Here is a 24,591-nt window from a genome sequence, read left to right on the forward strand (position 1 = left end):
GCAATGTGTGGCAGAGAGGAATGTATTGATGTTTTTTATTGAAGTATTTGAACAGGCAAGGCAGGCTGCGGTGACTAGTATGTGTCTGGCTGTGTCATCATAAGGCGGTTGCCTAGCACTCAGGGGGTAGGGGTGGGGATGGTTTTCTTGTATCTACACCTGTCCCCCCCCCCCCTTCTCTTTTTGTTTTTAGTAATGAGCTTCTATTGTCATAATGGTGATGTGGAGCTGTGTGAGAAAGTCATTTCCACAACCTTTACATGTAGGCAATGCTGCACACTAGCACTGGTCCAACGGTCCAGGACCAGTACAAATCACTGTCGGACCAGTAACTTTTTCAGGAATGGACCAGTGAGAACTGGAAAAACAGGGTAATTACTGGTCTGACAGACAGTTTGGACCAGTAGGAGAAAAAAAAATGAGTTAGTGTGCAGCCCTGATGAAGGTGAATTGATTATTCAGAGTGAGTACAAATGCTCACATTCATTTTGGGTTGCATATTCAGACTATTATGAACACTTCAAAGTCTTTGAAAATGATCAAAATGACATACAAGATGTATCTAGAAATCAGTGATGACTGCATGTGCAGTAATGATTGGATTCATCCGTCATCGTCTGGCAAAGATTAGTGATTGAGAATCTCTCCATATCGTCATTTAAACATGCTGTGCGAACATTGCATGTCAGAGATATGATTCTTAAATAATAGGTCTTTAGGTAAATTCTTTCTGTAGGTATTCCTTTTCACCTGTCATGTCAAGACCTGTCAAGCCGGCAATCCTTTAACAATTTATGATGTGTCAACTACAAATGCTTTTCAATTCATTCTTGTATTCTCAATGTTAGCGTTTTGTAAAGGGAAATATCTTCCATAATGCCCTGCCTTCTTTTCATTCTTTGGGTGTATCTTTCTTTTTTTTTTGTTCAGAGGTTTGAGCTTGGAAGAGATGACAGCATCCTGGTGTCCACCCTCAGGCAGTTTGCAGGCAACGTCGATCAGGTATAGATACTGGTCATGTTTCAATACAGAGTTCTGTTCATATTTGATACACAAAATGCATTGCTATTCAGGTGTGAAGTTCAAAGTGTCAGGAATGAATCGTCCACAACTGGAGATACTTTGAAGTTCCACAACTCCCCCCCCCCCCCCAAAAAAAAAAAAAAAAAAAAAAAAAGAATGAAAGAAAGAAGAGAGAGAGAGAGAGAACATAACAATAACAGCAACCAAACTCAAGAGCAGACTTGTTGAAATTTTTGAGAGGTGGATTGATACTAAGAAAGTTATGTTACATGATGATATGAGGCTTAGTAAATTATCTAATCAAGGCCTTGTATGAATGGCCCAAAAGGCCTTTGTTCCAAATATGTGATATCATTGGATATATTTACTTGATGTTGAATTTCATGTAGACTTTCTATTTTCAATACTATTCTTTTCATGTAGAGACAGATAAACATAACTATGAAAATGATACATTCTGACATCAAGAATTAATCATCTAAACATAAATTTGAAAAAAAAAACTAGTAGAATCTTATGTAGAATATGGGGGAATTATTGGATACTCACTAGAACATCTCAGTGCTCTAATTAGTTCCATGGCATATTACAAAGTTGGGAACAAAGAATGAATGCAGTCAGAATTATTCAAGTCTGGATCATTCAGGTCTAGATTATTCAAGAAAACATGATATTGCCAGCCTAAAGAACAACTGTTAATGTTTTACTTTGATCGAGCTGTAACATATGACCCTGTTCTGAATGGGCATTCCCAGTGTTTCAGGTCCTGTAACTACCAAGGTAAGTCAACCTTGAATTTATTTCCTTTGTTGGCTTGCTGAAATCCAGGTCAGCACCATGCACACAACTTTGGCCAGTTCACTGGAAGACACATTGCTCCAGCCACTGTCCAGGTTTGTCAACGGAGACCTGGCCGAAATTATGAGCATGCAGGCCCTGTATAAGGCCAATGAACAAGGTAAGCCTGGCTTTAAAAAGAAAGAAAGAAAGAAATAAAGAATAAAAGAAAATTGGAAGAAAATGGCTTGCTGCAATATTCACTTTGTATGGTAAAGAAGCAGCAAAATGGTTGACTTTCAAAAAAAGAGAAAGAAAACAGAATTGATCCTGTGGTGGTCAAAGTTAACTATTTTGACTTTATGTTGGTATTTGCATGCATAACTAGAGAAGCACTCTGAGAGCACAGACCTCTGCCAAGCAGCTATATCAATTTCCACCAAAGATCTTGTTCTCCTATAGAGATCAGTGATTTCCACCCATACGTATGCATGCTGAAAATCGCCCCATTTCCCAGTATAGAAGACTTTTGTTACGTCATCAACCTTCAGCTGTGCCGCACACCTCACCCTAACAGAAACTAGAGCACGCTTTTTAGTGTGCGTTTAAAAACCTAAAAATGCGCGACTTGAACTCCCAAGTTCATTGACCCTACCTGCCCAAATATAGAAAACCCTTCATAAAATCCATTTAAAACTTCTTGATCACTACCAAATTTTAATCATCTGTTCCTTGTGTCATTCTCAACCTTTCCTGCAAGTTTGATCTAAAAATCCATGCACAGCTTTTTGAGTTATTTTGCACACAGACAAACAAATTAACAAACCAACGATAATGAAAACATAACCTCCTCCCTTGGCGGAGGTAATAAACTTTTACTGCTAGTCATATGGCTAGAAATTAAGTTTTATCTCCCTTCCAGACCTTGAACCCTACAATCACACAGGTACTTTTGTAGCTCACACTGCCAGAGTTATGTCAATTCTCTTGATGTCATTTTTTTTTAAAAGACTGTATAAAGTTAGAATGTTTTGGTCCAGTTCTACACAAATGGAGAAATTCTCAGTGTCCCTTTGGTTCCAATGTTTGAGAAGCACACTGCTGTGCCAATTCAATCAAGATGTGTGAAAAAAAAAACACCTCACAACTTCATCATTAGTAAGATAGTTTAAAGAATAATCATTTATGTAATGGTGTGCTTTTTTGTTGGCTGATGACTCACTGTGCATTGTAGGCATTCAAGATGTAACCTCTTGAATGCCTGTCCCAATTTTTATTACTATTTCATATTAACTGCTTAAATAAGTATAAATACAATGTAGAACAACTTTCAGGGAATTGCCGTCATAAAAGAGTGGGTCCAGTCTGTATTTGTCTAGACAAGACTGAGAGAGTTTCAAAATACCACGTGAAGTATTGACATTGTGATGAATTGGTTTGATAACGGGTGCCAGAAAAAAAAAAAAAAGGAAACCCAAACATATGTGTAGGTTGTAATTACACGAATATGGACACTGTGTTACTGATAAAGAATTCAAAGTCAAATAGACCTTTGATATGAACTCCAAGGGTTCATACTGACTAATAGATATATAAAATAATGAATAATATAATGTCATCTCCACACCTAGAAGACACTCGCACAGACTATGTGGGCCCACAGACATACGGATACAAGTCCACACGAAAGCCCAGACATATGGATACATATCCACCAAAATTTCATTCATGTCTAGAATATAGAGCTTATAAATTGTTTTCTACATGAAAGGATCTGTCTTGGACATCTTGTCCAGTAATACAAAGAGATCATGTCCGCAACTATTGAAATTGTGATTCACATTTCTCTGTTCATGCAGATCATTGTTATACCAGGGACAGTGATTTCATTTTTTTATGCAACAAGTTTAATGCCGTCATTGTTAGGATCTGTATTTACTTCATATACTCGAGAGTTTTTGGATATCTCTTTTGAGTATCTATTATGAGGGTTATTATAAACTTTCCAGTCTTGTTTGCAACATATCTTGATCACTCAGCCAATGATACTGCAATGATTCAGCCAGTCACCTTTGTAGCATTTGTGGCAAAATGTGCATGGTGTGTCTTTTGGAAGAAATGTTGGACTGTGTCAACTGAACTGCCCAGTCAAATTCAATGAAATATGAATGCAAAGTTTCACTGCAAATCCTTATATCCCGAGATTTCTGGTGAAAGGAAGTGCTATTTTGAATTCAAGGGATGTCACATCAGGAAGGAAAAATAACTTCGTGTTAACAAGATTTTTTTTTCTTTCCTTTTTTTTTTTGGCTGATATTTGCTCAGGTTTGCCAGCAGAAGGGCAAATACTGTACTAGCATATTTAGAGATTGTGTGTGAGGCCTGATATTTTAGAAGACCCACTAAATGCTTGCACATGGGTCAATATACAGTATGTGGGGCTCTATGTGAGATGGATTACTGACACAGTATTTTGTTTTGATCTCTTGATGCTTTCCAATGATATTTAAGAAGGGTGAAATGCCTTGATAATGTGTGTATGTCTGTAAGCAAACTTGCAGGGGTAATATTGCAGTTCTGGATGTGAAGAAGTGTATATACTTATAGGTACATGTACATGTAACTGTAAGAATTTCATATTATTGAAAATTTGATGAAAACTTCTGAGATATCACCCCAGGTATAGATAAGTTATGTGTTAATGGACTTTAGTAGGATGAAAAATCATGAAACAGACAGCAAAATTTGATAACTTGTGTAATACAAATTAGAAATGACCAAATCTTACAACTTTAAATTGAATATGTCAGAAGTAACTTTTACAATTATGACATGTTCACCAACAGTTCTTTCAAGTTGGATTTTTTTTCCAAGTCAGAACACACGTACAGGGTCTGTTCCAGCAAGAAGTGTTGAAAAGGAATGAGAAGACTTCCTTTAGCAACTTAAATTGCTTTGTGCTGGTTATATAAAAACAAAAATTAAACACGAAAAAATGAAGATGGGTGAATTGTACACCAGGAATTACTGATGCTCTTGGTCTTACACTATGCTGGAGATACTGTATACATGGTGTATTTCATAGGGTTCTTGTTTTTGCAAATTTCACATGTGGACAGATATTGGTGACATTAACAAGTTGAAAAATTACAATGTATCACTCCATGTAACAGAAGTGTATTTCATATCATCTGCATCATAGGAAATCCCTACTTTTCCTCGTAGAAAGTGATTAACTTCTTTCTCATTCTGTCAAGTGGTTTGATCACAAGTTCCACCACTCACGACGTCATCCACCAAGTTCCAATTCACTAGATATATACTTGCAAAATATATTGGGTATGCAGGATAACAGGGAAGCAGAGTATGCCTTGAAACTTACTTTGCAGTCATAGTCTGTTGCCACATCCCTTTCTCTCTCCTACATTGCAGATCATGAAAATGTTCTATCAAAGTACAGTAAAGTTTCTAAGAAGAGGGAGCATGACACAAAACAGTGTATTGAAGTCAACGACGAACTCTACTCATGTCGGAAGAAGCTTCAACAGGTATGTAGTTTAGCGTGGCATTGTGCGCAATGCCCAAACTTTCACTTTTTGTCATATTTTTGCCATGTATGTATTAACGAAAGAGAACATCACACAGCAACAACATACTTTGCAAGGGCTATTTACACATACAACTAGTAAGATATATGAAGTGATTAAGCAAATCCTAATCAAATGATTATGTCAGAGCATACACCTGACCAGACATTTGCCTATTAAACACGTTAAATTTTGCTTCTGAGCAGTCATAAGTAGAGTCTAATGACTGGTCATTAATGATAGATCTAAGTTAGATGTAGATCTAGTAACATATTGACCTTTTTTTGAAAGATGAGGGTGATTTATCAAATCACAACGATTTGCTTCATGATTCTATAAAACAAATGATTTATTGGTATATACAATGATACACATTTTGTTCCGACATTAGTATAATTATCTGCACTCAGTAAAGAGCAACATCCTCAAACACCCTCAGCTATCGCTGCAAGCGGGTTAGACTCTTCCAAAGGTACCTTGTGTAAGCATTTTTTTTTTTTTGCTAATGCCCCCACTGATGTGTATTATTAGGTGATACGCTATCAGCGTATCACCTATTGTGATTGTCAAAATCTCTCTTTATTTCTTTTTATTCTTCTTTCTTTCTGGACAATTTTGTGTCATCAATATCTCAAGAATGACATTACGGAATAACATGACATTTTCAGGGAACATGTCTCATGACAATATCTAGCCACAATAAGGTTTTCATGACAGTAACATATCTATGACGTCATCTAGGCGCCATTTTGTGATTTTCGGACCATGTTACATGATCGATCATAACTTCATAACTAAAGGTCATTTCTGTATCATTTTCGGTGGACATAAAGTTCAGGTCACGTTCTATCTTTCTTTCTCTGATCCTAATTACCTAGGACGTCATCTAGGACGCGTAAGCGCGCGTCAAACTTTTAAAAGGCTCAAAACAACTTTCCAGTGGGAAATCTCGAAGTTTCAGACAAATTTAAGCGTTTCAAACGATTTTGCGCGTGCGCGTCCGTCCGCGCGTTTTCGCGTGCACAGCGCGTCAGTAACATGAAAATGCACTTTTTTTGACTGATTTGGATTCCTGATACTTTGAGTAACAATATCCATTGATTTCTGATCGTTTCTGACAAATAACAAAGCATTGCACTTGCGTCAAAGTTCAAATTTCGCCTGCGCGTCTATGTGCAAATATAGTGAAAAAACATGTCTTTGTTTATTTCGCCATAGCTCTTTAAAACGTCTGGTTACCCTATGTTTTTATTGCATATTACAAAAGCATATAAATTGGACATAACGTTTCAAGTATCATTATTTCCATAAAACATTATGACGTCATCACATCGTCATCTGAAATCAAAAAAGTGGAATTAATTTTTTTAAGGTACTGTTTCTGAGATTCATTTGCTCGTATCTCTGTTGTTTAAGCTAAATATTATCCCAAATTCAGATATGTTGTACTTTGAACATTTGCCTTTCAAGTCCATGTCATAGTTTTGAAATTTGATGACGTCATCATGCTTTAAATTGTGTTTAAAGGTAAAGATGCAAAATCGTACAAGTTTACGTGTTATGTCTATGGGAGGTGATTTTTTTAGAAACCATGCATTGACTTGACAACGTTTAAGCACCTTTATCTCAGCTGATTTTGCTTCATTTCCTTTGAAACTTAAGTATGTTGTAGATGTGACAATAAGCTGCAGTAATCATGCATTTTATTCTTTGAAATCTCCTCATGAGGTTGACAATTTTGCAATTTAAAACTGAAAATGAGAATGGAATGCGGACCAAACGATTCCTGATTCATCTTTCACGTACATAAGTTTACGTTCCTCTAATTTTCTCGTCGAGACGTATGGCCGAGTGGTTAGAGGCGTCGTCTTAGAAACGTGAGGTTGCACACGTACGGGTTCGATCCTCACAAGAGCACGAAAGAATATAATTTTTATTTTTACTTTTTTTCTTCAATGGAGTACCACACCTTCGTCCATGTAGAAATCACGTTTGCATGTAAACACACCTATACGCACACACTCACACAGTATACCTTTGTTTTGCGTTGGAGACTGCATTACTTCGACTGCTGCAAAACTTTGCAGGCTGGGCTTTCAAACTGATATAGTATATTGTAATAAAATGAAATTTGTTCATATCAATTCAGTAACACAATGTAGTCGTGGTTACTTTGTGCTGATTTATACATGTAACAAGCTATACATTGTAAAAAAGGTATTCAGTCTTCTGTATTGATGATTATTTGTCAATTAGTGGTTTTTGTGGAGTTTCAGATAGTGATAAAAAGTATGGATGATAAGTGCAGCGATACTTCCTACAGTTAGTTCAAAGTTGTGTTACAGATGTTTGATACATACATTTAGCATTGTGTGTGTATATATACGTGTGTATACAGGTTGGCCATATGACACATTCTAGACAATTAATCTTAATTGATTAGCAAACGTTATCAGCTATGGAATTGAATATGGTACTAATGTATGATGTTAATGATTCTAATTAAACTGTGACGAGTTTAAAGGGATAGCATAACTGTGTGTAAAAATAAGGCAACTATAAGGAAATTTTAGGGCAATTTGATAACCATGCCTATAATAATTTCATACAGGTACTAATGCCTGCCTCATATTCGTGTGATAGATTGTCATGTCAATAGCAAACTGACAACGTACGATGAATGTGTTATACATTGAACAACTGTCTTTCAAGTCCATAACGTTCCTCATATTTTCCCGTCGAGACGTGTGGCCGAGTAGTTAAAGGCGACGTCTCAGAGACGTGAGGTTGCGGGTTCGAACCCCACAAGATCACGAAACAAAATACTTAGCTACTTTACTGTTTTTTTTCTTCAATTTTGTATTACATATTCGTCCATGTAGAAATCACGTTCGTATATAAACGCACCTATACACACACACAGACACACACACACGCCATATCCCTCTTTTTTTGTGTGTTGGAGACCACATTGCTTCGACTGCAGCAAATTTTGCAGGTTGACTTTGTCAAACCGATCATAGTATGTAATGACGACGACTGAGGTGTTGTACTTTGAACAATTGTCTTTCAAGACGATGTCATTGTTTTGTAATTTGATGACGTCATTACACTGAAAATTGTGATTAAAGGCAAGGTATCAAAACCAGCCGATTATAGGTTTTATGTCTGCGGGACGTATTTTTCCCAAGTTGCCAGAAATGGCATAGCGACCTCAGTCGTTACAAGGCCGCTTTTCCGTCTAGCAATGCAATACATGTTCACGCGGCCACGATTGTTGAGTGGGCATTGACTTTTTCCCCCTGTAATATCTATACATTTCTTTTTTGCCTTACCATTTCCGGGGATGTCCCGTGGCCGAGTGGTTAGAGAAACGGTTTTGCATGCACGCTCAATATAACTTCAAGGTGCCTATATCACATTCTTTTCTTTGTCGATCACAGATGACGGACACCTGATGACCCCAAGCGTATCACCTAACTCGTCAGCGTGACGAGTTTCATATCTCGTTTGTTTATATTTAATCATGACACAAAACCTATTGTTTGCTTGTGGCTTTCACTCGTCATGCAAATTAATCCCACAAGTCTGGAAGCATAGTGCCCTTGTGTCTGAATGACATGCTATGACTAATGCATACAGGGATACTATAGAGCGTTACTCAAAGCCAACTCACTCTAGCCTTGGTTCCAGACCTGCATCTTATCAAGCCCAGAGGCTTTCTTAATGAGAGCGCAAGATGTGCACGTTTTTCCTGATGGTTTAACTTTTGTTTCTTTTTCAGGATGGCCTCAAATATAACTATTGCTGTTTAGTTTGGAATATGATAAGATTTTTAGACATGTATGCATTCATTTCTAGGTAATGGTAAGTAGCAATCAGTTATGTTTTCAATTAAACTCCGAGTTGCTTTGTTGGCTTACATTATATGGATAAAGTGGGATTTATATACCGCATTAGAAAAATATGGATGTGCAGTCTTAGACTCAAATCTATCAGATGTTTGTTCATCAAGTCCAAAGGGTTCTTCAGGCTTCCAGTCCTTCGGGTCGTTACGCTTAATTGATGGCTGTGCATTTTTGTACTGTAGTGTTGTCATGTTAGGCAATCCAATGGTAGGCTTCGCTATTATTGGTAGTGAACTTCATGAGCAGACTGTGCATGGAATATTCATGATTATATGCGCATTTTGGAACTCACACCATAGACGGCAATGAACTACTACACGGCACTCAACCTGCTGCAATACAAGCGGACCACGGGCCTGCTGGAGCCCATGATTGGTTACCTACAGGCCCACATGGCCTTCGTCAAGATGGGACCCCAGATGTTCACCCGGCAGACGGAGGAGTACCTCTCTGACATCAACATCAGCGTTCAGGGGTAATAAACCCAAACTTGCCATCATACGCATTGCTCTTACGAAATAAACGTGCCGTAGTGTGTGTGTGAAGATGAAATCAAGTGGTTAATCACCAAAGAGGTTGTATATGAGTAGGGCACTGTAAAACAAGGAATGTGGCATGCATTTTAATTCCGTGAATTTCGCGAGGGTTAGGATTCACGAAATTAAAATGCACACAAAAGTTCTCATCTACACTATATGCACTGAATGCTAGAGGCAACTCGTGAAATTTTTATGCCATGAAAAAGGCCATCGGCTCCAATTCATGAAAATCTCATGCCGAGAGTATATAATGTTTTACAGTACTTGAGTGCATACTCGCAATATGCCCTTTATGATTGCTCTGTGAGTGGGTGGAGCAAGATGCTAGGCTAGTTCCTCATGATGGACAGTACTCCTTGCTAGCATTCTAGCATCCAAGGAGCAACCAAGGAATGTGGACTTGCAAGTTGCATGGCATTTCAAAGGTTTCAGTTTTCCCGGTACAACTGTTCTGTGAGTGCGCGGGGCAAATGCGTGCTGAGCAAAGTCCACCAAGGGCACGCCAACCCTCCATGTGATCACAGACATTTTACATAGTCTGCCCTCTGTAGCTTGTGAGTATATAACCTCTTTGTTGATCACTGACTGGCAATATTGCTGTATGCTGCCCTCTGTTGTCTTCTGTAAGCATTTATAACATTTGCTGGACATACACTGTAGTTTGTGGTTGATTGTTTGAAACGTATCATGGTATTTTACATTTTGTTGAAAGATTTTGTTCTTTAAGCTTAAAAGAGCAGAGTATTGACATTACAAGGCTCCAAACTTCTGAAAATACAACAGACGCATTGTATTGCATAATTGAAGAAACCTACGTTGTACACTTTGCTAGGTTGCTAGGAACTGTCTTAATGAGTGTTCCTGCTCTCGAATACTAATGTGTGAAGCAAAATAATTGAAAGCTATACATTAACTGTAATAATAGTAAATTTCATCTTCAGTTGTGCACAGTTACCCGGTAGTTTTCATCTTAAACCAAATTGTTTTGGAAGAGGGATTGGATGTTGCAGCTTGGTTTATGTGCAGCCCTGTTCTCTTCCGTCCCATCTCCCTAAAGAGTGATGACAGAAATGGGCGTCACATGCGAGAGGGCACGAGAGCGGGTACGAGAGCTGGACGCCAACAACCCACACTACTATGTACCCGAGCCAACCCCCGACCTCCAGATGCCTCCACGCATCATCAACAGGCGACGGCACCAGATTGGTGGATACCTGTGGATCAGAACGTATGAATGCAAATCCCTTAAATAGCTCTCATTGGAAGGGGTTCTCTTTGTTTGAGTGTCTGTGTACATGTATGTACATGTATGTGTGTGTTTTTGTTTGTTTTTGTTTTTGTTTTTTTTTCTTGCTGCAATACGAGCTAAAATCTTTAGTACTCTTTTACAAAAGAATACTCGCCTACCTTGTTGCATACTCCCTCTTTTACTGTTCACCATCTGCTGTACTGTTTTTCTCTTACTTTCCATGCAATCTTTTTATGTGATACAGAACGTGGGAAAAGCCTTTACACCTCCGATAATTATACCATTTTCTGAAATGTTTTAGTATGTTTTCATTACCTTTTGTTGTATTTGTTTTTACTTTGTCGAAAAACATGGAAGAAAGCAAAGAATAGAGCATGGGCCAAGTTTTGTGCATACAGCAGTGGAAAGTAAGGAGAAAGGAACAATGGTTTGATATGGTTTTGGATGAGTTACTAGTATTTTTCCTACTTTAGGCCCATTGTACCTTTTCCCTTTTTTCCCTGTTTTTGATTTCTAGGAAATCGGGCCTGACACATAAATGGGACAGACAGTACTTTTTCATCCAAGGGAGCAACTTGATGAGCCAGGCTAAAACTGATGTTAGTATTATCAAACCTTTTTATGCTTTTCTTTCTTTCTGATGTTTGCAAGCATGATGTGTTCTTGCTTTTGTGTTTGTATTGTGTATGTATTGATGTGTCTGTGTGTGTGTGTTGATGGTGTGTGTTTGTGACCCTTGCCCCTGTATGTATGGAGTTACAGTTCTTGGGAGATCCAGTGGTATGTCAGTTCTTGTCGCAATCAACCCTTCAGTCATAGCTGGGAAATTAATTTAGGAAGGGTCTCGATACCAAAAAGGGCACCTTGTCATCATTACAATACTACCAGAGGTATCATGAATGCATGCATTCAAACTGCCAAAGCACATGACTACAACTGAAACAACCATGGAAGTCTCCCTGGTGTATTCATGTAATGATAATAATAATAATATTAATAGTTGATATTTTTAAAGTGCCTTTTCCACTGGATACAAAGCGCTCTAAAATGTCATCCCTTTTCGCCATTTTCTTCACTTATTGGATTTCTGTAACTTCACTTATTGGATTTCTGATGTATCAATACTGTTGAGACATCTCAGTATAATCACATGTTCTGCGTATTAAAATTGTGTGTTTATCCACGATTTGGTGCAAAAGTACACCGACATGTGTGAATTCAATTTCTGAGAAACTCGCTGCTGACTAGGAAAACAAATACTCAGGACTTCTGTGGAATGTTGACAGGTATTTGTCAGTTACCTATTCATGGGTTGCTGACTTTGTGGAATTTGAATGTGATTGTATGAATCATTTTTTTTAATGTGGCAGTTTTGACTAACCCAGCTTTTCAAATGCTTCATTAGAGAAGAGGAACTGAATCGGCTATAAAAAAAGCTAAGAAGCATAACAAAAAGATGAAGAAAAAAGTTGAAAGATGGATAGATAGAGAAAGAGAGGAGAGAGAGAAAAAGATAGAAAGATAGATACATGCAGATGAAGAGAGAAAAAGAGGAAGAGATAGATAGATAGATAGATAGATAGATAGATAGAGAGAGAGAGAGGCTAGGTGACAAGTGACCAGTGTGTGTTTACATCACCGTGAAGCGTGGCCTTCGTAATGTGGATATCCTGCTAATCCCCGCTTCCTGTCACCCCTGGCAACCGCCCCGCAGTGACGGAGCTCCCAACTCCCGTCTCTCACTAATCACAGAAACCACTTCCAGTAGCGGGTGTCGAGGGGATGCAAAGGCAAGGGCATGAACCCGTCGGGGTGACCATTTTATGGTAAATAGACTAGAACGCTGCAAAAAGAAAAAAAAAAGAGAAAGAAAAAAAAAGTGACTGTTGATGTTTTGAGTTAGGCAGTGCACGTTTTTTTTTGCTGATGTTTCACACGGATGTGATGTGCCAAGTGGGTGTTAGTGAAAACTTAATCAGCAGACTGGAGTTCATTTCTGGCACAGACAGGTATGCCTGTTTCTTGCTCATACGTTTGGTGGTGCGTCAGTTTGATCTGATCAGTTTGACTGCTTTGTGTGTGCCTGTGTACTCTTTGGTGAGTGAATACATTACTCTGAGCAGTGAGAGTATATTATGTACTACTTGCATTGGCAGTTGAACTTTTTCATGGTACCATTGATATTGAATGTGCATCTGTGAAGTTGCTTAGTAAACATAGTTGTGTGTTACAGGCTGTGTTTAATTTCTGGTCTACATTTCCAACCATTAGCACTTCAAGTTTTGACGCTGTGGTTCGTCTTTGGCGCAATGTTTAAACTATTTGGTAACCTTTGAGTGACTCTTTCAGTGAATTAGATCCAGCTGTTGGTGTGGTCTGTACTGTTTTCTATTTTCTGATGATAGTGTAATACACATTCCTCATCTGATTATCGATGTGTGGTCAGTTATAATGTTGGTAATGTACATTTAAAGGACCTGATGTATTGTGTTTTTTTTTTTTTTTGTGGGTTTCTTCTTTAGTGAAAAATTAGTTTAGTTATTGACTACAGTTTGAGTACTCTAATCATCGTACAAAATGTTTCTCTGCATGGAGAGCATCCCATGTATTCATAAAACATTCTTGGTAATCTTTCTAGTACCAATTTCTATTCCTGGTTAGAGGTCAGGGATTAAGATCCATTATCTGCTGAATGATAATATCAAGAAAGGGAAAAAATCTTTCTATAAACTTTAATTTGTAACTTTCAGGTTAAAAGTTAAGCATCCAATTTAATGAGCCATGACACGTTAGTGTGAATTTCTTTCCACTCATTAAATGCACAGGATAGAAGCTTTAGTCATAAGACAGTGGCTTTTCAGAGAAGAGAATACCAGAATCCAAATTGTGCATTGAATGGATGATCATGGTCACTGAGTATTCCTGTGTACTCTGGATTGATAGGACGAGAGGAGATCTAAGTCATTGCCAGTAGGGATCTGATGAGTCCCAGGCAAAGTCTATTTCAATCTTAGGAAGGGAACAGGTTTAACCATTAGTAATGCTCCAGACAAAATATGCTGATGGCTTTATCAACAAAATGGAATAATGAACCAGCAATGATGAATGTCACAATGATTTGGGGGTCATAAATTGCTGGAAGTTTTGTCATGTTTTGAGTTTCTTGTGTGTCTTATCTTGGTACTTGGTGGTGCTAGGAAATCAAGCTCTGTGATTTTGTGTAAAATTTGGCTTCTTTTTTTTTCTGTCTGTTTGCACAGATTGGTGGAAGTCTTGTTGTTGACCTAGAAGGGTGCATGGTTCAGGCAGCTGATGTCGATGACAGAAGGTTTGTCTTCCAGATACAACACATCAAGGACAGCAAAAAGTGAGTTCTCCTACTCCTTGATGAAGAGAGTGGCTTTCATCTATCATCCCATTCATTGTCTTTATCAGGCTTTAGCAAGGTGCATCAGAATTTACTTTGGTAGGAACAAAGTCTGCTCATTGTAGAGTTTGTTTTTTTTTGTTATTCATGAAACAAAATGTAAAGTACATTTTTGAGTTTTTGTTTTTGTTTTTATCCATCACTGATAGCTAACATGTTTGTGACATATTCATAGCATTCATGCCGTATCAGGGCTTTAAAGGGATTGTATAGTTTTGGTTGAGAACTAATTTCAGGTTTCTAACATTTTTTGGTGAGATAATGAGAAACCTCTTATAAAATATGAAAGAGCATGTAATTCTATGAGGAAGTCAACGTTTATTTGATGAAAATTGGTTTTGAAATGGCTGAGATATTCAAAAAGAGCGATTCTAACAAAGTGTGGGACCCACACTTTATTACAATCGCTTTGTTTTACTTTGTTTTTGGATGTTTCAGTCATTCCAAACCCGATTTTCATCAAATAAACTTTGAATTCCTCTTAAAATGGTATGCTCTGTACTATATCATAAGTGTTTTCTTGGTATCTCGCAAAAAGTTAAAAGCCCAATTCTCATCTCCACCAATACTGTACCATCCTTTTAAACCATTTACATTATTCTTCAAAACTGCCAGTGATCTTTTCTTTTGTGTGCATATGAAAATAGGATGGTATGAAGTGCAGTACCTTTCAATGTTGTTTTTGAGAACCATGCTTTTTTTTCTGTTTTTTATATTTCCAATTCAAAGCAGACTTCCTATATAATATTATTGAAGGTTATATGTAACAATGTTAACAACTTTTGATGGCATCTAACATCAAGGTCATGTGTGTGTTTTGTTTTTGTTTTTTTAGTATGAGTATTAGACAACATTGTTCATAAGGACTTTAGAGGTAATCAAACGTAATGTACGAGCTGAAATTTTTGTGGTGGTTTTATTTTTGCAAATTTAACGAATCAGCTTTGAAAAATAACAATGCACTAATATTAAAACACCCCATAAAACAACAATGTGCAAAAATATAATATCTTAACAAAAAATTCAGGCCATGCCTGCATGGGATCAAAAGTGACTTGTAACTACTGTAGGTCTAACATGTTGTAGGGCTATGATGTTGGGTGCACACTACTTGTTTGTGTACAGGGAATCACAGAGTAAAAACATTCAGTACGAGTATCATTGCTTGTTATCAATTTCCTGTTAATTTTGTGAAAGATAAGGTAGATGATTACTAAACCCCTGGCAACCACAAAATAAACAACATGCAAAAAATACATGTATCTGTATCCTAAAATTTCAGCTTGTACACTACTGCATTAAATGTGTGTTCTGTTTTTGTTTTGCTTTGTCTGGTTTTATTTTCCAACCCAGGATAGTAATCCTGCAAGCCATGAGTACCCTGGACCGTGAGGAATGGATTTGTACCATCAGGAACATCTACTCAGACTACAGTGGGTCAGGAAGTAATCGGGTGAGTGAACACACATGTATCATATAAAAGACCGGATCTCTGTGTCCTACCACCTATTAAATGTGTTTGGGTGCTGCTGGTTAAGTCTACATATATGCATGTTATGTGGCTGCTTCTAGTACTTGCTTCCATGCACGTAGAAAAGAATGAAGTACTGCGTCATGCCAGTCAAATACACTGCTGTGTCAAGACTGTGGATAGGAAAGCTGAAGGCTGTGCATGATGGCAGCATTTTTCATTTTGATTGCTCTGCAATTTGAAGTTGAAAATGTTTATCAAATTTTCTGGCTTACTTAATGCGCCCTGAAATTTTGAATCATACTCTGTCTTAGGAAAATGTGAGGTGCTCTGTATTGACTGATAATAACTAAGGACTTAGAAAGCTTTTCCACTCCTGAGGCTTGTCTAAATTGACACCTGCCATACCTTTTCCCATGGCAAATGTAAGGAGCAAATTGCTCTAAAATTGGCAGCACTGTAGTAAAGCTATATCTATTGCCATTCATAATTGTATAGTCATTGCTGGTTAGTAGAAATGCAATCAGCTGCCAGGCCATAGAAAGTCCTTAACAAAGAGATCTTAACAGATGAATATTTCTTTGTTTCTTTTCTGTGCAGGGAAGCATCGTCAGTGAGGACTCAGCCTCAGGCCAGACAGCGGGCTCTGGAAGTAGCTCCCCGTCAGGCAGCTTTGCTGGGACCAAACCCAAGCAGTCAGGACAGGCCCAGAGACCAACATCACTTAACAAGTATAAATGTCTTACTGACTTCACTGTTCTGAAAGCAGTTATTGATCAGTGTATATCTTGTCTATCATTACACTTTTAAAACATTTTATTTTCTGGTCCTTTTGTTTTTGTGATAAAGATACATGAATGCAGTTTGTTTTGTTTTTTCCTAACATAAATTACTCAACATTTCTACCACCATACAGTGCACTCCTGTTATAATGAACATGGTTATAACGAAATTCCGGTTACAACGAAGTAAAAATTCAGGCCGCAATATTGTCCGCTCTGTGTATTTCTATTGTTTATTTGTTCCGTTATAATAAAATTTCGATATAACGAAAGAAAACTGCCAGTCCCGAGGACTTCGTTATAACAGTAGTCCACTGTACTGCATTCATCCGGTTTTCAAAAAAGTTGTGAATGTGGGAAAATGTCTGTGTGTATAATTCAGCAATGCTTTATACTGTCTCCATTTGAATTACTTCACAACGTAGCTCCAAGGGTATGAGTGGAATGGACGGCCACAGACCACGATCGGGGAGCAAAGATGTTCCAGCCACCCCTCCCCCATCACCGTTTGAGAGCATGCTGCCAGACACTCCCATCTCCTTTGATATGATATCGCCGGGGGAGGTGCCCCCTCCCACCTCCCACGTCAAGGCTAGCCCCACCCAGAGAGACGCCCCACCTAGGCGGATAAATCCGTTCAGTGAGCCAGCTGGACAGATCAGAGTGGAGCAGAGTGAGTGGGTACCGGTCACTTGGCCAGACCAGTCTGACCAGACCAGCCCTTTACAAATTTAGCCATTGTTTTCAGTCCAGTTTGAAATGTACAGATATTTACATTTACTGGGTGATGAGCTCTGCAGAACAAATATTGGACACTTCCAGAGGAAATGTAGAATTGCATTGCCAAAATATGCGTGGGATGACATGTGCATTCCAATGAACTTCAGTGCATGGCCCTTGTCATAAACAGGTGTGCTAATATTACATGTTTAAATACAATACATAATTTCAGTCACTGTGGCAACATTATGGCAGTTATAAGTCAGCAGTGAGCATTTCAATAGTTGCTACTATGTATAGTGCAATCATTTTACCTTACATGAAGGCAAAAGTTTCTAGTCAGACAGGGCCTTAATGTTCATTAGAGAAACACAGAGTCAAATGTAATGATTGTATGTTCTTGATTGCTCAGGCAAGTCCCATATTCCCGGCTTCATGCAGCAGTATGACGTTCGCTTCCTTGGGTCAATGGAGGTCAACCGCGACAAGGGCCTGGAGATCATCATGCAGACGATTCGACACATCATGGCTGCCAGGGCGATACACAACGTATTCAGAATGACGGAGTGTAACCTCATCATCACAAGCGATAGTATAAGGTCAGGGGAAAGGGCAAAGTGAAAACATTCTCGTTTCTTTAATTGCAGTACATTTTCTCTCATACATCATCAACTTAATATGCCTAGTTTACCATTCCTCATTTATTACTTGATTACTCTTTATGATTCACAAACACTTTTGACCTTTTCTATTTTTTTTAAAATGAAAGTTGTGGCTGATCTGAGGGTGAAGTCAATATGTTTTTGTTTTTATCTTAATCCATGTCAGATGCTAATACAACCTCAAAGGTGCAGAATATTAATAATGCTCCTTGATTGCTATATCTTGACTTCTGCAATTTGTACAGATGTACTGTGTGCAGCCTTCTATGTTCTTTCTAGAATAGAGCAACAGATCAGGCTAATTGATCACATGGGTCATAGATATTTGAATTACTGATTATCATATATTTGATGTTGCCGCTGTGTGGTTTTTCTGTCTCTGTGAACCCTAGCATGTTTTGTTTTTGCAACTTAACATGACTTGTTTCGCAAGCAGTTGTACATCAATTGACAGTTACATGGATTAGCCTATAAATTGTTGAAAAATTCAATCTTTTGATGTCTATGACATAACTTCAATCTCAAATGCAATCTTTCCCTTATATTGTCATGTTGATAGCAAATTCATTTGATGCACAGCTGGATAGTTTTAGTTTGTCTGCTATTTTTGTAGACTTGAAGATCCAGGCAGCAACACCCTGAGGGCGTACTTCCAGTTGAAGAACATTTCGTTTTGGGCTGCTCATCAAGAAAACAAGAGGTAGAATAAGTGACTGAATATTGCAATCACCAACTTTCTTTGCTGGAACTGAGATTCACACGTCATTACCCAAACCTCACAAAAGGCATTAAAGGGATGGTACAGTATTGGTGGAGATGAGAATTGGACTTTTAACTTTTTGGCGAGATACCAAGAAAATACTTAAGATATAGTACAGAGCATACCATTTTAGAGGAATTCAAAGTTTATTTGATGAAAATTGGGTTTCGAATGACTGAATCATCCAAAAACAAAGTAAGACAAAGCAATCGTAATAAAGTGTGAGTTCCACACTTTATTAGAATCGCTCTTTATTGGATATCTCAGCTATTTCAAAACCAATTTTCATAAAATAAACGTTGAATTCCTCATAGAATTACATGGTCTTTCATATTTCATAAGAGGTTTCTCATTATTTCAACAAAAAATTTTAGAAACCTGGAATTAGGTCTCAACCAAAACTGTACGATCACTTTAAATCTGTATATCTTTGATAAACTTTTTAAATGTTGTGTACATGTTGTGTTATAACAAGGGGATTAAGTAGACAGAAAACTTTATATTACTTCAACATACAGTTAACTCTGCTTAAGTTGAATCTCCTGGGAATGAAGAAAAATTTTAGACTTAGAGAAAGCTCGACTTATGCAGGATGAAAAACATAAAGAAAATATGGTAGAGGAATGGGTCTTGGAAAATATGTTCAACTTAGGCAATATTTACCCTAGCTGGTATGTGACTTTTACTTATGCAGAGTCTACTTTATGTTTCATGTATAACACTGAACTTCAGTGTAAGGATACTCAGAGCAGTTATTAGGGACTTTTCGATTTGCACGTTGAGCCGGGCGTCACCCTGTTATGACGTAGTTTTTTACGTACTGCGCATGCGCAAGTGTTGACCCTCGGCTTATCGCACAAATCGGTTGTGCCGCGCTCAACCCACCTTGTCTATGACGTCACACTCCTCTCGCGATAGACGAAAATCATACGAAAGAGCACGATGACTCTCTGGAAATCCGTGCTCAGTTCGCCTGTTTTCCTTTTTCTTTCGAGAGAATATGGATATCCTAATTACATGAAAGCGTATGATCTTGATACGTCACATCAGCAGCGCTGACATACAAACTACAGCCTCTGTTACCCAATTCATTTGCCCGCTTTCACTGTTTCGCACTTTGCAACTGCATACCGTAGTCCCACACATGCATTTACATGTAATGTTGTACGCAATCACATCTCGGTGCTTATAGGCTGGTGCAGTGCATTTACCTTGTAGTCTTACCATGCATCATGTTTTAAAATCCACAAAATCCATCCCAGGATACTTCTTCGGCATCTAGTCAAAGACAAAATAAATATTACAAGTACAGAAACAAGTCACAAATTCCGCGTATATGCACCCAAGGCACAGGTTGCCTCCTGCACACGCTACGAGACGTGACGCCCGAAATCGAAATGTGTTTTAGCAGCGGGTCAACGTACAGACGTGCCGCCTTGACGAACGGTTGCGCTCGGGCGGCACGTCCTTCTCGTTCACCCAATCGAAAACTCCCTATTCTGTGCTCAGTACAGTGAAGTGTTGAAAGTATTATTTGTTTATTTGTTGATTTTAATTCTGTGCTGGCTAATGCTAAGTGTTGATTTTATGTTCATAAATTGCTCCTTGATTGCATGTGATGCAGGTTGTTTCTATGAAGACTGCTTGTATGGTGCTATGTGTAGACAAACAATGCACATAATTTTTACTGGTTCGGTGATTGTCTTCTAAAATGTTCATGTTTCTTTCTATAAATCACTAAAAAAGTTTATTATTGTACTGTCAGTGAATTAGAAACTCATCCTCCTTTCAATCTCATCAGGTTACTGGCATTCATCACCATCTCCCGCCCTTCAGACAGCTCGGGGCGCCCAACCTACACCTGCCACGTCTTTGAGACAGACATCGCCGCCGAGGAGATCTGCCAGTCGCTGAGCCTGGCAGCCGAGATCTCCTTCCAGGCGATGCTGAAGATCAGAACGGGCGTGGTCGACGGAGCCGGAGCCGGGAGCGGCGGAGGGGGCGCTTTGGTGGGTGGTGGGGGCGGTGGTGGTGGTGCCGGGAGTGTGCCTACCGGTCAGGTAGCCGGTGGTTACGGTTACTTTGCCTCATGACGGGTTCCTGCTGCCTCCTTCCCTCTTCCTCCTTTTTCTTGTGCATTGCCTGCATGAGTGTGCCGAGCAAGCTAGATCAAATTAGTAAGCATGTCGTGCATCTCTTCTCACACATTTGATTTTCATGTCTGTATTTTGATGCCTCGTGTTAGCACTGTTTTTCATTTCTTTTAAAATTCATGTTCACAAATCGTCGGCCTCATGCCAGAAGGGCCCTAACAGTGTACAAAGTCTATGGTGTTAAGGCCCTTCTGGCATGAGGCCGACAAAATGTTCTTTTAAGTTTGTGTATCCCTTTTGCAACCCTTAAATTTAGATTGCTTTCATAAGCTGGTATATTGTAAGTGTAGGTTATTCAGTCCTTTTTTTCAGAATGATAGGACTGAAAACTCCTTTCTGGTGGAGGGGGAAACAATACTATAGATTGCCAGTAAAGTTATGTGGACCTAGGAAATATTCCCGCTGATATTCTTGGTACAAGAGGGGAGCGTATTCCTTAGTAAAATGGGGTTAGTTTTTCACTGAAAAAAACACAAACTCTGGGGTGTCTAACTGTAAGATTTCATAAACGATGTTGGGAGACATTCTGCAACCGTGCAAAATTTGGTGATGTTTGCAAAAGGGATATACGACCTTTAAGGCCTCAGTCTGGGTTTGTTATCTAAAATTATCATGAAAAAACTCAGCTCATCTTTATCGAGAATGATTGCACTTTCCAAATTTCTTTGTCCTGATCATTTACCAATAAATATGTAGCTAAGAAATATTTGCAAGAAACTGTTAAGTGTAAGAAAATTAATTCAAGTAGATATGTTTGACTCCTGTTCTATCATCTTTTGTTGAAGAGAGGTATGTTGTTGGAAATTGGTTGTTAGAAGTACCTGTTTTGTATCAATATTTTTCTTGATATGTACATGTGCACAAGTGTGTGCCTTGATAAATACGGTATTACAGTGAAAATAGAGATAATCAAATGAGTGTTTTATGCCATAATTTGTTTTTTGATATCCCAAACTGTTAAATGGTGTCAAAGATGATAGATAACCTTCCAATAAAAGCACACCCATCTTCCAAACTTGACTTTCAATTGTTGTTTGACATTTAAAGGGCACGTGCCACATTACAGATGAAACTAGTGGTCTGTCTACCAGAGGGAAATGCAGACATAGGGGACACCTTTCTCTTAATGTTTCTGATGTCTTTTAGGTGCTTTTATAGAGTGCAGATGTAAATTCTTTGATATTGCCACAACGGATTGACCACTGATTTATGAAAGTGGAATCTATGTCAAGAAGGTCATTTTCTTTTAATACACTGTCGCACAGCATTTGTTTTCCTTTTGAAACTTCCAGCATTGCTTTGCGAATGAGATGCACTCACCGCAACAGCGTTGATTTTAATGTGAAGTTTGGTTGGCTTTCTGATCTGGTCAGTGTTGAATTTTGATCATTGTCCTTCCATGTCCATTGATAATGGCATTATCATATAGGTACAGGGGACAGGACATCTCTTGAGAGTGATTTGAGTTCATTATTACTTCTGTCTTTCAAGTTGTGGGAATGAAAACCATGTTGAATATGCAGTGTGTAATCATTTTATTATCTGGATGGAAGTCCAATTTCTACCCATTGTGCCAAACTGAAAATGTACTATAGCATTTATTGTAAAAGATATTGGAATCAAAACATATTGAATTGGAGACTTAGGACTATGTTCAATATTTTTACGTATTTCTTCAAATGGTATGATCAAAACTCATATCTGCATTAGTGAGAAAGCCATGTTGTGCTCGCATGTACTTGTAAATAGCATCGTCTTGAAACATGGATCCTTTGGTATGGTTATGTATGCATTGTTTGTATCCTTCAGTTATAATCTCCTTTTGTTTCATTCCTTCAACCTTCTATTTGTTTTACTTTGGGTAAGACCAAACCCTGACCAAGGTATCAACGTTAAGAGCTGAAGTCAAGGTGAACTGATTTTCCCCCTAAGTTATGGAGACATTGTGTGCTGCAGTAAAGTCACTCAGTGGCAGATTAAGTTACCTAGGCAATGAAGACATGACTGTTAATATTGTATCTTCTTGCAGCAGATGCAGTAGAGATTTAAGAAACACATAGTTATATACATCATTTTGTCTCTTTTTCAGGGAGGGGTGGTGGCGGGGGTTTGGACTTGGTGTGAGAGTAGAGTCGATGTGAAGGGAAACCACGTATTGGGATGATAAGGACTGACACTCCAACTCCAGAGTGCATAGCCATGTGCTAGTACTACTGCACTGTTTTAGCAACATATCAATTCAGTAGCTATCATATAGCAGAAGTCTTGAGCTAGCATTGAATTACTGTTAAGCAAAATACTTTTTGCTTTCTCTTTGTCACAAGTGCTAAATAGATAGACTTGTCTTTTTTTTTTCTATACAAGTGAAAGGTCTAGAAACACAAATTACTTTGTCAATTATTGAAGCAGTTCAAAAAAATTACTTTGAGTCGGAGTTATTATGTGTATTTAGTGATTATTGAGATATGATATGACACAGCCATTGAAAAGACACCCATTTTTCTTATATATTTGTTAAATAGGGAAAATTCTCTGACATGTTGATCTTCTGCCGTTTGGTTGCAGTATAGTGTGTTCCCAAATTGTATAGAAGTGCAAAGCCGAAATTAGTGATAGTTCCAGAAAGTGTTAGGGATCCCTGTTACAACAAGCTTTGTGTCACCGAGGTACCACTTTTAACCCGTTGAGGATGGACAGATTTTGCTATAACACACATTTCCCATAGACACCTGCTGGAGTATACTCAGGACTCGTCCTCAACAGGTTAAGGAGGTGAAGTCAGCGGACCTCAGTTGTCAAGCACACAATTGTCATTGCATTTTCATACATTTTCAGTGAGAAATCTTACTATCCAATTGGCCAAGGTTGGACTGTATGCTCAAAGAATGAGCACTGAAGATGCACCTCTATTGCTACACTTTCAGTCACAATTCATAACAACTCATTGAAAAACAAAACAAAAACATATACACATTTTGTGTAAGTAGTGTGCTGTGGCGAGCAACACATGTCACATAAGATGTTTCTACATCCCATCTGCATGTCAAAAAGTTCATCTTTCCATTTTGGGTCATCAGAATTTTGGCTCTTGTTAATCCTGGAGTGTTGGAGCATGTCATAAATTTCAATGCACCATTATGAAAGTAGGTCCTGAACCATATGAATCATAGCTTAAAGAGGAAATTCAGTCCATGCTCGAATTGAAGAGAACAGAAAGAAATTGAACACTAACTTTGAAGGTTTCAGGAAACTCCCACAAAAGGTGAAAACATGAAATTTTGAAGCTTCTTATGAAAAGCAGAATCATTTTTCACTACATATGTGCAGATAAATTTCATAGATGTTGTATTTGGCAGCTATTTGGCAGCACCAACTTCATTTCAGCTCCCCAAAATGATATGGTGCAGAGGCTGTAATTTCTTCTTCTAAATTCCTTTAACCCATTGAGAACGGGCTGATTTTGTCACAACAACGCACATTTCCCATAGACACCTGTCCGAGTGTACTCGGGACTCGTCCTCAGCGGGTTAAGA

At 38.3% G+C, this 24,591-nt stretch overlaps 1 protein-coding gene across 1 annotated transcript in view; it reads left to right on the top strand.

Annotated features, from left to right (window-relative positions):
* LOC139721047 (DCC-interacting protein 13-alpha-like) overlaps positions 1-24,591 on the top strand; it is a 38,537-nt gene that overhangs the window by 11,346 nt on the left and 2,600 nt on the right. Inside the window, exons 4-16 of the mRNA XM_071632376.1 lie at positions 931-1,002; positions 1,852-1,981; positions 5,233-5,348; positions 9,595-9,770; positions 10,892-11,062; positions 11,601-11,682; positions 14,344-14,450; positions 15,864-15,963; positions 16,582-16,712; positions 17,189-17,436; positions 17,896-18,082; positions 18,759-18,845; positions 20,707-20,914. Of these exons, the coding sequence (XP_071488477.1) occupies positions 931-1,002; positions 1,852-1,981; positions 5,233-5,348; positions 9,595-9,770; positions 10,892-11,062; positions 11,601-11,682; positions 14,344-14,450; positions 15,864-15,963; positions 16,582-16,712; positions 17,189-17,436; positions 17,896-18,082; positions 18,759-18,845; positions 20,707-20,914 (1,815 nt within the window). The remainder of the gene's footprint in view (positions 1-930; positions 1,003-1,851; positions 1,982-5,232; positions 5,349-9,594; positions 9,771-10,891; positions 11,063-11,600; positions 11,683-14,343; positions 14,451-15,863; positions 15,964-16,581; positions 16,713-17,188; positions 17,437-17,895; positions 18,083-18,758; positions 18,846-20,706; positions 20,915-24,591) is intronic.

Source organism: Diadema antillarum, unplaced genomic scaffold (genome assembly GCF_040938485.1).
Source record: "Diadema antillarum isolate AM-2024a unplaced genomic scaffold, OU_Dant_1.0 scf00000137, whole genome shotgun sequence".
Taxonomy (NCBI): Eukaryota; Metazoa; Echinodermata; class Echinoidea; order Diadematoida; family Diadematidae; genus Diadema; species Diadema antillarum.